At 37.8% G+C, this 12,789-nt stretch overlaps 1 protein-coding gene across 1 annotated transcript; it reads left to right on the top strand.

Annotated features, from left to right (window-relative positions):
- Nucleotides 1-7,489: 7,489 nt before the first annotated feature.
- On the top strand, nt 7,490-12,210 carry LOC120570427 (sodium/myo-inositol cotransporter-like). Its single transcript, XM_039818774.1, is given in 3 exon segments — nt 7,490-7,751; nt 9,394-9,762; nt 9,765-12,210. Coding segments are annotated over 2 exon segments (2,130 nt in total). The 5' UTR covers nt 7,490-7,751; nt 9,394-9,692; the 3' UTR covers nt 11,825-12,210.
- The last annotated feature ends 579 nt before the right edge of the window (nt 12,211-12,789 follow it).

Below are 12,789 nucleotides of genomic sequence, written 5' to 3'. Positions count from 1 at the left end.
TATTTTTAAAGGCCAGTTATTTCATGGATCCAGGATACTATGCATCCTTATAAAGTTCCCTTGGCCTTTGGAATTAAAAGCCCACATCATCACATACATTTCACCATACCTAGATACCTAGATTGGCATGGTTTTATGTTGGTTAGCCTAATAGCTGGTTTGATTTGCATTGAAAGATGATTTTATGGAAAGTACCCCACGCCAATCTCTAGGTATGGTGAAGGGCATGTGATTTTTATTATGTCTTTTATTACTTTTTAAATGATACTGCACTCTAGCTCTACATAGTCCCACACAGCTCTTTTGCATGGAATTGTCTGTCCTTGCATATGTCTGTTTTTACTTATGCCCAAAATCAAATTGCATTTGTGGAGTAATACAGTTGTATTGTATTGAATTAAATTGAATTGAACAGGCTGTATGTGCACACAAGGCACTGGTCTCTAGATGGAGCTCCTGTATTATACAAACATTTCCTAACCTGCCTGTACTTAACTGCCACAGCTCAGATAATATGGTCAATTACAGTGCTTTATATTAAAAGTATCAATACAAATATAAACTGCATACATGCTGCACATTATGAAATATACATCACAGAACACGTTTTTTAAACTAAAAGGTAGGACGTCAATCAGTGAAATTATTAGAAAAGGGATTTGTGATTTTGCTTGTTTTAAACACCTGTAATTCATTGACTGCAACATGTCCAACTTTTATGGTCTATTAGTATTTGTACAACACAGTTATGGATTGACAAATACTGGTCATTCTTCTCTTGTGACAATTCATTGAATATATTGACGTTGTGAGTCAGAACTGAAGTCAAACAAAGATTTCTAAGTTGTGACTTTTCACCCACATGTTCTATCTGATGTAAAGCTGTTTACAGTCAACAACATTTGCCTTTTATTTTTAGCCTTCAAATTTACTGTTACCTTTTTGAAGTGTTTTTTTTTGTATATTATACACTATATTTATTATACACTATATTATGCTTTCTTTTGATAAGCTGACATCACAGTAGTTCACTGTTTACTGTAGCACGTGTGTGTGTAATTGAAAGTGATATACTTAAAAAGTGCTCAATAGGCTGTTAAATATCGGACTGTAGAAAAAGCTCATTTTACAGACCATTTGGTAAAACATCTGACAATCTACAGTCAAACATCAAATATTATACATGTTTGTTTCACAATTCTAACAATCAAGAGGCAGATAGTGGACAATACTATATCTAAGCATTTTGCACCAGAGAACATTATTTAACATCTAATTTAATAATAGAACATTGTTTTATAGACTCAATGACATAATACAGTATTTACCAATAATATAAAAGCTGTATATAGACAGAGTGAGAAAGTACCTGCCCACAGTGCTCTAAAAGTGGGGCCTGTTATTGCCTCATTAACACCAAACTAAAGTGTATTTTAGGTAATCCCATGAATGCCTTGGCAACTAAAACAATCACTGTACTAACAGTCAAAACATTTTTAGAAAGGCAGAATTGAGTTTTTAAAAATGAGTTTAATAATATGTTTTTAACTTATCTAAAACTGTTTTGACTGTAGTACGGTGATTGTTTTAGTTGCCAAGGCATTCATGGTATTACCTAAAATACACTTTGGTTTGGTGTTAAATCTCAAAAAATATTAGGATAGGCTTAATTAAGCTGTTTTGAGAGTGAAAAAGCCATGCAAAATGAAGCATCTAGTGCACAATACAAAGTGCATTGAAAGTTCAGCAAAATGCAGCACAAACAAAAGATTTACTTTCAACTAACTCAAATTCTCAAAACATAATAAAATTTTTTCAAATTTTTTTTTTTTTTTTTTTTTTTTCCTCAGGTTTTGTTTTTTGCCAACATTGTCCGCCAACTTTTTTCTCTTACCTTGCTTCTAAGGGACTCCGTACTTTTCACTGTTAAAAAATGTTTTTCATTTGTCATACTTATTTATGATACTTTTTTTTTCTTCATTAAACCATTTCAATTCCACCTATACGAGTTTATATTTTCAGTCTTGCTTGTCTGTCTGTTATTTAGGAAATTATCATAAAATCTAGTTTAAAGAGTCCAGTATGGCATGGACAGCACCACCACGTGGCCATTTAAAAAGCACTTTATATTTTTCAAATATCTACTAACCTTTGTGGCAAATAAGCAAATTTGATCTGTATTCCTTGGATCATCTCAGAATTTTTTCACTACAAATTTTGTCCAATCTTCATTAAATTTGGTCGGTTGGTTCGGTCAAACATCTGAACAAATAATTTGAATTTATTTTTGGAATTGTATTCTGTTTTTCTACAACTGATTGCCAAATTATTGGAGGTATAGCCTATTTGCACAAAATGACATGCATGAGCTCTCTGATGGCATTCTATTTATTTGATTTACAGTAGTTGCACTACACTTGATCTGACTTTGTCACAAATTTCACTTCTTAAACAAGCTCATTGCTGGTTTGGAAAGAGTTACACACATTGTAGTCTTGCATTGCCAGACCTTACTCCTCCTTAGTTCACACTTTGTGGTAACTTGCCCTGTGAAACCTGTTATGTTCAAGTTTACCAATGTTTGTGTGATGTCAGCTAACTCAAAATTAATCTGGCTAATGTGCTTTGTGACACAAAGGTCAATTTGCATATATAGCACATGAATAGTGGCAGTAACTCAGTCTGTAGGGAATTGGGTTGGGAAACAGAGGGTCACTGGTTCAAATCCCCATATGGCTCAAAATATGATGGTGGACTGGTAGATGGAGAGATGCCAGTTCACCTCCTAGACAGCTGCAGCTCCCTCACTCTGACATCTCTTTATTAGTGCATGTATAGGTACTGAGCATGTGTGTGTAATTTAGGCCTTTGTGTAATGTGTATAATAATAACATTGCAATTTCCCTTGTGGGATAAATAAAGTATAAATTACTATTACACTGGTGTTTCATATCAGCCACAACCAAGGTGGACTAGAGGAAGGGGGGAACTCAAAGAGAAATCTCAAAAACTAGATTTTATATATTTCAATGATAGAGCTTTTCCTGTGACATGTTCACAGGTCAACATTGACCTAGAACTGGTTGCTAAATTCTTGTAAAAGTTGCCTTCCTGACAAACTGCCATAATTCTTAAGCACTGTCAATTTCAACAACAAAAAAGAGATCCTGATGTCCCAAATTTGCCTAGGTGGCACTACAGCAACATGATACATTTAAACAAACATATCTCAGTGGTCATGAAACTAACTCACTTGGAATTTTGCACAATTCATCCTTGTACCAAACTCAGTTTGCACGGATCCAGATGGATATTAAAAATGTCTAAAGAAATCTAGAAGATTGTGCAGCATTTGAGTTTACGTATACACTTTAAGTATACACTCTAACCATGGTTCTATGAGTTAGATGATTGCCAGAGCCAAATCTTTGTCTTTTATGTCTTTTACACATGCAGTGTTAGCACTAACAACAATGTAAGGTGAGATAATTCACACAATACAGCAAGGTGCTTTCCTGTACATACTGTAAGCCCTTGTCCTCCTGATGTTTGTCCATAAATAGCTGATTGTGGGGATTCATACTGAGTATACTCAAGCCCCCATCTCACTGAGAAAACAAGGTGATGGTAAACATGATCCTGCATACCAGTTTCCACTTTCCCCCACTTCATATCTTAACCCCTGGTCATTGAATGGGAGGGCATTTGTAAATAGCATCAACTACAATGTTGGAGTACTGTGACATGAGAGCAAGAGCACAGCAATCATTAGCTTACATTTCTAGTTCAAAAAATCTGTTCCTGAATAAGTTCTGTCAAATGAAAAATGTATTGATGATGCTGAATCTTGATAAAAGAACTACAGTAAGACAGGCTAACACTTGTCATTTAAGGAAGAGTTTGAGTAAGTTCTTCAACGTTAATATATGAGAATAAGGTCATAATGTCCAAAACGTCCCCTCTCAGCACTGGCTTCTTCAGCACAACAATAGAGAAATTGGTTGAGTCAACTACAGTCTGTATCAGGAGGAGAGGCAGCGCTGTGTGGGTTCTATCTGGGTTGCCTGCCATGTTTAAGAATGGTGGGCATTTTTAGGGTGCTGCTCATGACGTGGATTTGCAAGGATGCTTATACTCCAAGGCCTGCTATGATGCATGCCAATTTCACCTGAAAGTGTAAGTTGAGAGCATGTAAATGAATTGTAAATTAGTTCTTTTTTTGGCAGTGTAATGTCACAAGTGAAAAACTTTTAAATGTAGCATATATATACTGGATTGAGGAGAAATGGAACATAATAATGAGACTTTTCCATAAATAAAACGAGGCTTTGGTTATGTTAAGTGGCTAGGTGGTTTTGTTAAATATCTGAGCAGAAATACCCACAGGGCTGACCATTGACCAAGTTGATAGATTAGAGAAAAAAAGACAGCTGAAAATAACTGACCGACCCTGGAGCCAGTTCCTAGTGCAAAGAGAAAGCTGTGGCATTGCGGCCTTTTCCTCCATAAACCTGAATGGGAGGTTAATGAGGGAAAAAAGAAGGTGATATACAAACTGTCAGTAACCACAAAAATAGCAAACCGATAACAGACAAAATAAACAGCTAATTAGTGGTCAGTCCAACTTTACATTTATGTTATGGACTGAGAAATCTGACCACTTTGTGGCAATGATACAAATCACTTTAAAAGGTTTTGAAATATAATAGATGAGGTACATTTGATATCTCCACTTGGCCTACTTATAAATAACCTGCTGGGCAGTGAACTAAAACTAAACTATTTTGTCATGAATTCTCAGTGTAACCCACAACGAAAAACATAATTTGAGACATGATGCTAGTTAACACCACAGGTCTTATTGCTGGGATGAAGAGGCAAAACCTGGCCAAAGTAAACAGGCCTTCACAGGATCAATTACTCACTGCACAATGCATGTCAGTCAGTTGCATGATATGAGCAATGATAATCTTAAAAGATTAAAGTGGCGGCAGTTTGTAGAGCCAGACGCTTCAGTTGATCTCCCCTAACTGTAAAACCTTAATGCATGATGGGAAACTATGATCTTTCCCCGGTCTAAGTACTCATTGACTCGGTTAATCAACAGCATTGTTTTACATAGGCTATACTCTTTATTTGAATAACCACTGTGTGGTCGATGAAAAAATGCTTTATTCCATATATTGCAGATACTAAAGTGCATGATTCTTAAATTGTTTTAATGGTTGTTAAAATGATTATGATTATTATTATTACAATAATACGATGTGCTAAAATGTGGGGATTTTCAAATAAAATACAGCTTAAAGTTAAACCCAAACAAACATTTGACAAATTACTTCTTCTTTACTTCTCTCTTTGTATCTACTGCTTCTAAAGCCTGCTGTTTTATGTATTATTGCATTATGACAGCTGTATTATGTGAGAATGTTTAACCAGAATTTCTGTATTCTGGGATGGGAATAAGTTCAAGGAATTTCTAGGTAAAATTACTTATTTTTTAATTAACATGAGAATTAAAGAATAAATGCTGTTGTGATTATCACAGAATATAATGTAAAGAATTCTACCATGGCCTATCAAACAGAAGATAATTTAACATTTTTCATTTTTGTTTGCTACTGTCCTTTATATTAGGATTTGCAACTAACATTGAGTCAAGAAGTTTGATTTCTAAATTTAGAGTAAAAAAGCAAGATAAACTAAAATAGTTGGGCTTTTTTATTATTTATGTATATGTCCACTTTAATGTTCTGTTAATACTTATGTATATAGGCCTACTACTTGTTTATGTGTTTGTATTCATATGAGGCTGTGTTTAAGTTCTCATTTAGTTCTACATATTATTGTTGGATATCTTCTGGAATAATATAGGATACTTAATTTTCATTTTTTACATGATAGCTGATTGGCTATATTGTGTTTTAAAAATACTGGTGGATTGGATAAGTGTAGAGAATGAACGAGTCAAATGTATTCTCTAGAATGTGTTAACGTTAGACAACAACACCACTGGATAGGCTAGCATAACTATAGGCCTACTGTAATGTGAGAAACGTTTGCTTTATAAGTGCATTTGATTTGAGGGCACAATGATCAATACTTCAAATATAATCAGATCAGCTTTTCCAAGCAAAACAATTGCAGAGCCACACGGTAAATTAAAAAAAGTGAATTAATTCATAAATTTAATTAATTAAACAAATTACACTACCATTTGTCCTCGAGTGACCTGCTATCGCTAGACAAACACGCACACAGACGCGCAGGGCTTGCTGGGAAATGGAGTTTTTGTTGAAATGGAATTTTCCAAAATAGCTCTTTAGAAGAGTGAGTGGAAATTTACTGATTCCCTCCCCCGGTAGTATGCAAAGCATGTCTGCTTTGCAGGATGTTTTGTTGGAAGTCAACCATGTGACTGCTGTGGCTGTTGCCAGTTATATTTAGCCTATATTAACCTATATAGACGGGGTTTTTCCTGCATAGAGGAATGCTTGGTGCCCCCCAATAAGGTTGTTTTAGCCAGCGCTAACGGAAAATGTCCTCCTATGGCCCTAAAATGACATCCATTTCCTCATTTACTAGCCTGATGCTTCTTCAATGAATAGGTTCATCTCTGTTGTAAAACAAAAAGATTTGTGCTTGCAAGAAATAAGTATGCATACATTTCTGTCTCTTATGGGCTTTGTCATTTGTATGCAGGATACAATTCCATCTCAGGGAAGCTTTAGAAAAAATAAAGCACTGAAAAAGTAAAAAAAATAACTTTTGAAAAGAGGCAGCAGGAACGTTTCTGGATGGTTCCAGATTAGGCTACGACTCTAAAATCCGATTAAAAGTTAGACTTCCGTAATCAGTCAGAGTACGGGTTTCTAGAAGTTTCTATGATTTGAGACATTACAACTGTATTATTTCAGGTTAATAAGCCAACTTCATATATATTGTGGTTGCATGCTGGAGAAGATTATCTAAACTGTATTATGAGGTATTTTGGTAGGTTACAGGGGTGTAGTTTATAATGAAGCGTAGGCTATTGCATTTACCATAGACAAAAAACATACAACTATCTTTATAAGTCTACAAGTGTCATCGTCATCGTCATTGTCAGTAAAGTAACCAGAATTTTCATTGTTTAATTCCGATTAGTTTGATACAATGTATAGGTGTAGTTTATTAAGTTATTTTATGGGAAAAGCACCTTAAACAAAGTGGTAAATTCTCTTCTCTCAATTAAAACAAACTTTGGAAGATAGTTGGCCACTTTTTTAAAAAAATTTTTATTTATTTTTTTAAATAAACGCTTCCTTTTTATTATTTTTAGTTAATGTAAACACTTAGGTCAATACAAGAATCCGGGATTATTAGCTTGAGAAATTTCCAGTTGGCGTTTAGCACCCAAAAGCCTCGCGGCTGTGTGTGTGTGTGTGTGTGTGTGTGTGTGTGTGTGTATGTGTATGTACACGTGGGTGGTGGGGCGTGGATTGAACAGGCTCATATAAAGAGGAGTGGCAGCAAATGTCTAGCGGGCATTACGTTTCCTGTGAAATGTAAAAGGTACAGAGTAGAAAACGGACTGCAAACGTCATAAGAACATAGCGGCTGTGAAGGAGCACTGCGTAGTACGAGAACGCAGCTATCCTTTGGGAGGACCGGTCTTCAGGAAGGACTCACTTCATCATTCACATCTCCCCTCTGTGGCGTGGAGTGTCGTTTTAGCATCTTTAGCGTGTATGCTAACACGGGCCAACAAGGTACATCTTCAATGTGTATCTGTGTTTAAACAATTAAGCCGGCGAGTGCTCGAGTGACTTTGACTTTTTAAATATGTGGTCATAGCATTAAGGCTGTGCGTTTGTGTTTTCGGGAATGACATTGAATGTACCATTTAAATTATGTGTCAAATGCATAGACCGTAGGCTATGTCTCAACCAACTGACAGTTCTGTTGAGATCTGGCCGCTGACTTCAGTCAGGAAGAAACACTTTGTAATATTATGTCAGACTTGCCTGTATGCTATAATATATATATATATATGTAAAAATTAATCCTGCAGTGCATCTCAGATGGCTAGGAATGCAAGGTCCTTGAAGATGCGCAGCTCTTGTAGTCAGATTGACTTCTAGAAATTTCCACACTCCTGATAGGTGCGTCTGTGCACCACATGCAGGGCTTGGACTGGTGTCACCTCTCCTTTGTATTCACAAAGACTGTCCGCCACACTTGGCCATTAAGTAAAGTAGCAATTTTTCTGTACACAAAGTATCTATGATGCCACTTTTTTAAAGTGGTGGCAGCTGGGGTTTACTTGCAGCCTGGATATGTTTACTTCATTCATGTATTAATTAGTATATTTGAAAGCAAAGGTGAAGCATTCAGTGTCTCCATTCAAGATAAGTGGACTTGTGCAAGAGTACCATTAATCTGTAATTTCTTTCACTTGTTAAAAAATTATAAGTCCTCAGCTCCTTTTTGTGGTTGAGCAATATACCTCTGGCTTTATGCATGTCAAGGCTGGTTTGCGTTTGCATCTTTCTTGGCTTTAGAATACCTGGCACAGTCTCATTAATTCTGCTTTTCTTATAACTGCGCTCCAGTTTCACCACCTCTGGTGGAACTTAGTTGTTGGCTTTGCCTGAGTCAATAATCTGTTACAGAAAGGGAAAGAATATACGGATTACACTTGTTGATTTTGTTTTACCCAGTTATATAAATCCGCTTGGCCTTAAGTTAGTGTCCCTGTGACAGTGACAGCACCATATTTTTTTTTATTTTGGAAGAAGCCTGAGTGTGGCTGGTAGTGATTATGTTTGAATCCCACATTATATAACTTAGCAAATACAATATTAATTGTGTGTGTGTGTCTGTCATTTTCCAAAAATGCTTAAGACTACCTACATTGAGGCATGTCAAGAATTGCAAAATGTTGAAGATGATATAAGTCAGGCCACTTATTAGGTAATGTAAGAGTTGAATAGTCTTTGGCTACATGGTTTTTGTTCCTTCTTGACTCTTGATTTCTTGCACAATGTTATTGAACTTTACAGGCTTAAGTTCTTTGTCTTAAAAAGATTAAGGAGGAAAGTCATAGGCAGGCTAAACCCAAGGACTGACGCTGGAAAAATACTGCAGTTGCAAAACTGAATAATCAGCATTCTTATTAAACCGCATGTGGTTCATAGAGTGCTATACCATATTTTACCATTTCTTTAATTAGTGATTTTTTTGATAATTTTACGTAATTGATTGTGATATGATGGTTAGACTCCAGCCATTTTTAAACCTCACTTTAAGTTCTATCCTGAGAGGCTGTAAACCTTCAAGCATTTGTGTGTTTTTCCCTTCTTAAATTAAGACTCTAATGAGGTGTTTTTCATTGTCTTTGCTGTCTTGCAGGAATGCTAACTCTAGGCTTATCTAGACCAGAGGCCTACAACATCCTCCTCTAAAACTAGAACGACCTCAGTGCCAGTTGATAACCCCCTCCGAAGCACACCTAGTGAATTTGACCTGACGGTGGATACTGCAGATTCCATACAGACAGCAAACCAAAGCAAAGCATTTCCATTGCCCCTTTTTGAACAATTAAGTCTTGAAGTTTGACTTTTGTATTACTTTCTTTTTTTTGTATTGCTGTGAGCCAAGAGATTTAAAAAAAAAAAAAAAAAAGAAAAAAAAAAAGTAATCTGTAAAAAATGGGTCCTGGAATGGAAACGGTGGACATAGCTGTGGTAGGACTGTATTTTGTCCTGGTGCTAGCCATTGGGTTTTTGCCATGTGGAAAGCCAATCGCAGCACTGTGAGTGGCTACTTCCTGGCTGGACGCTCCATGACGTGGATAGTGGTAGGTGCCTCACTCTTTGTCAGCAACATTGGCAGTGAACATTTCATTGGCCTGGCTGGGTCAGGAGCAGCAAGTGGCTTTGCTGTTGGAGCATGGGAATTTAATGCCCTTCTACTTCTTCAGCTGCTTGGCTGGGTTTTTATCCCTGTGTATATACACTCGGGAGTCTACACCATGCCGGAGTACCTGTCAAAACGCTACGGTGGCACCAGGCTAAAGGTTTATTTTGCCCTCTTGTCTGTGTTACTTTACATATTTACCAAGCTCTCTGTGGACTTATATGCTGGAGCTCTCTTCATTCAGGAGTCCCTGGGGTGGAACCTTTATGTGTCGATCGTCCTGCTCATCAGTATGACTGCACTGCTCACTGTCACTGGTGGATTGACGGCAGTACTCTACACGGATGCACTTCAGGCAGTGTTGATGATTGGTGGAGCCCTAACCTTAACCATCCTCAGCCTAATCAAAGTTGGCGGGCTAGAGGGTGTTAGAACTAAGTACATGCTGGCAGTTCCCAATGTTACTGCTATAATGGCCACTGGAAACTTCACCTATTCTCCTTCCTGCCGCATTGAGCCCAAACCAAACTCTCTACGCATCCTTCGAGGTCCCATGGATGAAGACATCCCCTGGCCAGGCTTCATTCTTGGCCAGACCCCTGCATCTATTTGGTATTGGTGTGCAGACCAAGTCATTGTTCAGAGAGTACTAGCAGCAAAGAACATTGTTCATGCCAAGGGCTCTACGCTAATGGCTGGATTCCTCAAGATTCTGCCCATGTTTCTAATAGTCATTCCAGGAATGATCTCCCGCATCTTGTTTGCGGACGAGATTGCCTGCATTGGACCAGAGCACTGCATGGCTGTGTGTGGTTCTCAGGCCGGCTGCTCAAACCTTGCCTACCCACGCCTGGTCATGGCAGTGATGCCTGTTGGGCTAAGGGGTCTGATGATGGCCGTCATGATCGCTGCTCTGATGAGTGATCTAGACTCAATCTTCAACAGTGCAAGCACCATCTTCACACTGGACATCTACAAAACTGTTCGGAAGAACGCGTCTCAGCGTGAGCTGATGACTGTGGGCCGCCTGTTTGTTGTTGCCATGGTGGCAATCAGCATTGCCTGGGTCCCTGTAATTATTAATATGCAAGGTGGACAGACGTACCTCTATATCCAGGAAGTTGCTGGCTACCTCACTCCACCAATCGCTGCCCTCTTCCTGTTAGGTGTGTTCTGGAAACGGTGTAATGAGACGGGTGCATTTTGCGGAGGCATGACAGGTTTCACACTCGGTGCCCTACGACTGATCCTAGCTTTCATCTACCGCCAGCCTCGCTGTGATCAGCCAGATGATAGGCCTGCCTTCATTTTTAATGTTCACTACATGTATTTTGCCGCTGGGCTGTTCTGGATTTCAGGGGCGGTGGCGGTGGTGGTCAGCCTCTGCACCTCTCCACCAGATGAGGAACGGGTTCGCACCACCACATTCTGGGGGCTTCGCAACATTAAAATGGTTCCCACAAAGGACCGAAAGGAGACCTACAGGATGAATGAAAAGAGTCCATGTAGTGGAGATGGGAGACTTCATAAAGAAATGCCCCCAGATATCAGAAAGGAGATGTGTTTGGATGGGGCGGATGTCAAGCTCCTGGTCCCATCCACTGACCATGACCCAGCAACCCCTAGTACAGAAACATCCCCTGCCACCACCCCTGCAGAGCAGTTTGGTAACGGAAGGCTGGAGATGACCAGAGAAGAAAGCAGCAATGTTTATCACGAGACTGGCAGGTGTATGCGTGTACTGGAATGTTTTTGTGGATGTAAGGACGGAGCACAGAGCGATCAGCAAAAAGTACAGCAGGAGGATGCAACGGTGATTGCAGAGATGCTGTACGAGTCACCTAGAGATAAAGTTATTCTGAACGTGTGTCTGGTGTTCGTCTGCTCTTTGGGCATCTTTATGTTTGTTTATTTCTCACTGTAATTGAACTCTGCACTGAACTAACTGACTGGTGTGGGGGCTTTTATTAAGGTGGGGGGGATCGGGGGCTGTTACACGAACAGTTGCATTTTCAAAGATTTGAGAAGCTTTCTGTAATATTTACAGTTGTCATGTGTAGCTCTTTAACAGGGTTTTAAGCTTATTCTAATCATTTATTTAAATGATTAAAGCTTCTCCACAAACAAATATATTCCTTAAGACTATGAAGCTTATTTTTTTTTTTATTTTGTACAGCGCTTGTTAATCCTGCATTCAGAGTTTTTTTAGAATGGCTGTACTCTTAGTGAATTTGTATTTGCCTTATTTGACATATGCACTTGTCGGTCTTTTTGTGTTTTGTGAAAAATAAATGTATCCTGTGATTTACACTTTTTATTTATTTTTTTCTCTTTTTTTTTATTTATTTTTTTTTCTCACCCCATTCTTGATAGTGACTGTAGGCTTAGTTGCTGGCGTAGAGTACGTAGCTGTAGTCAAACGAACTTATAGGCCATGACAGTTTTGAACAAGTTTCTGCCACTGAACACTGTATTATTACTGCATTGTATCAGTAGAACTTTGAGTATGTGATTACTATTGAATTTTTTATTGTTCCCTGAACTGTCATTTCAATGTTATTAGTAAATCACCTAATACATATCCATTTTGTTTCCCTGGGGACAAGAGGTGGAAATGATATCTAACTCATTATTTTTTTTATTTTTATTTTTTTTTAAAAGGGGACCATTATGAAGTTTTTTAAAACAAGTTAATATTAAGTTCTAAAAACATTACTTCTCTGCTGCTGTTACATGTGACTATTATGTTTATGGTGATTGTTATAATCACCGGTTTGATTTAGGCTACTGGAGGTAGGTCAAGCTTATGTGTGTTTTGAAGCACAGGAAATGAAACAAAGCACAATATTAGAAATTGGTATCCTCTTTTTATTTTTATATATATATATA

Source organism: Perca fluviatilis, chromosome 12, assembly GCF_010015445.1.
Source record: "Perca fluviatilis chromosome 12, GENO_Pfluv_1.0, whole genome shotgun sequence".
NCBI lineage: Eukaryota > Metazoa > Chordata > Actinopteri > Perciformes > Percidae > Perca > Perca fluviatilis.
The sequence above is the reverse complement of the archived record's forward strand: the minus strand, read 5'-3'. Positions and strand labels throughout refer to the sequence as shown.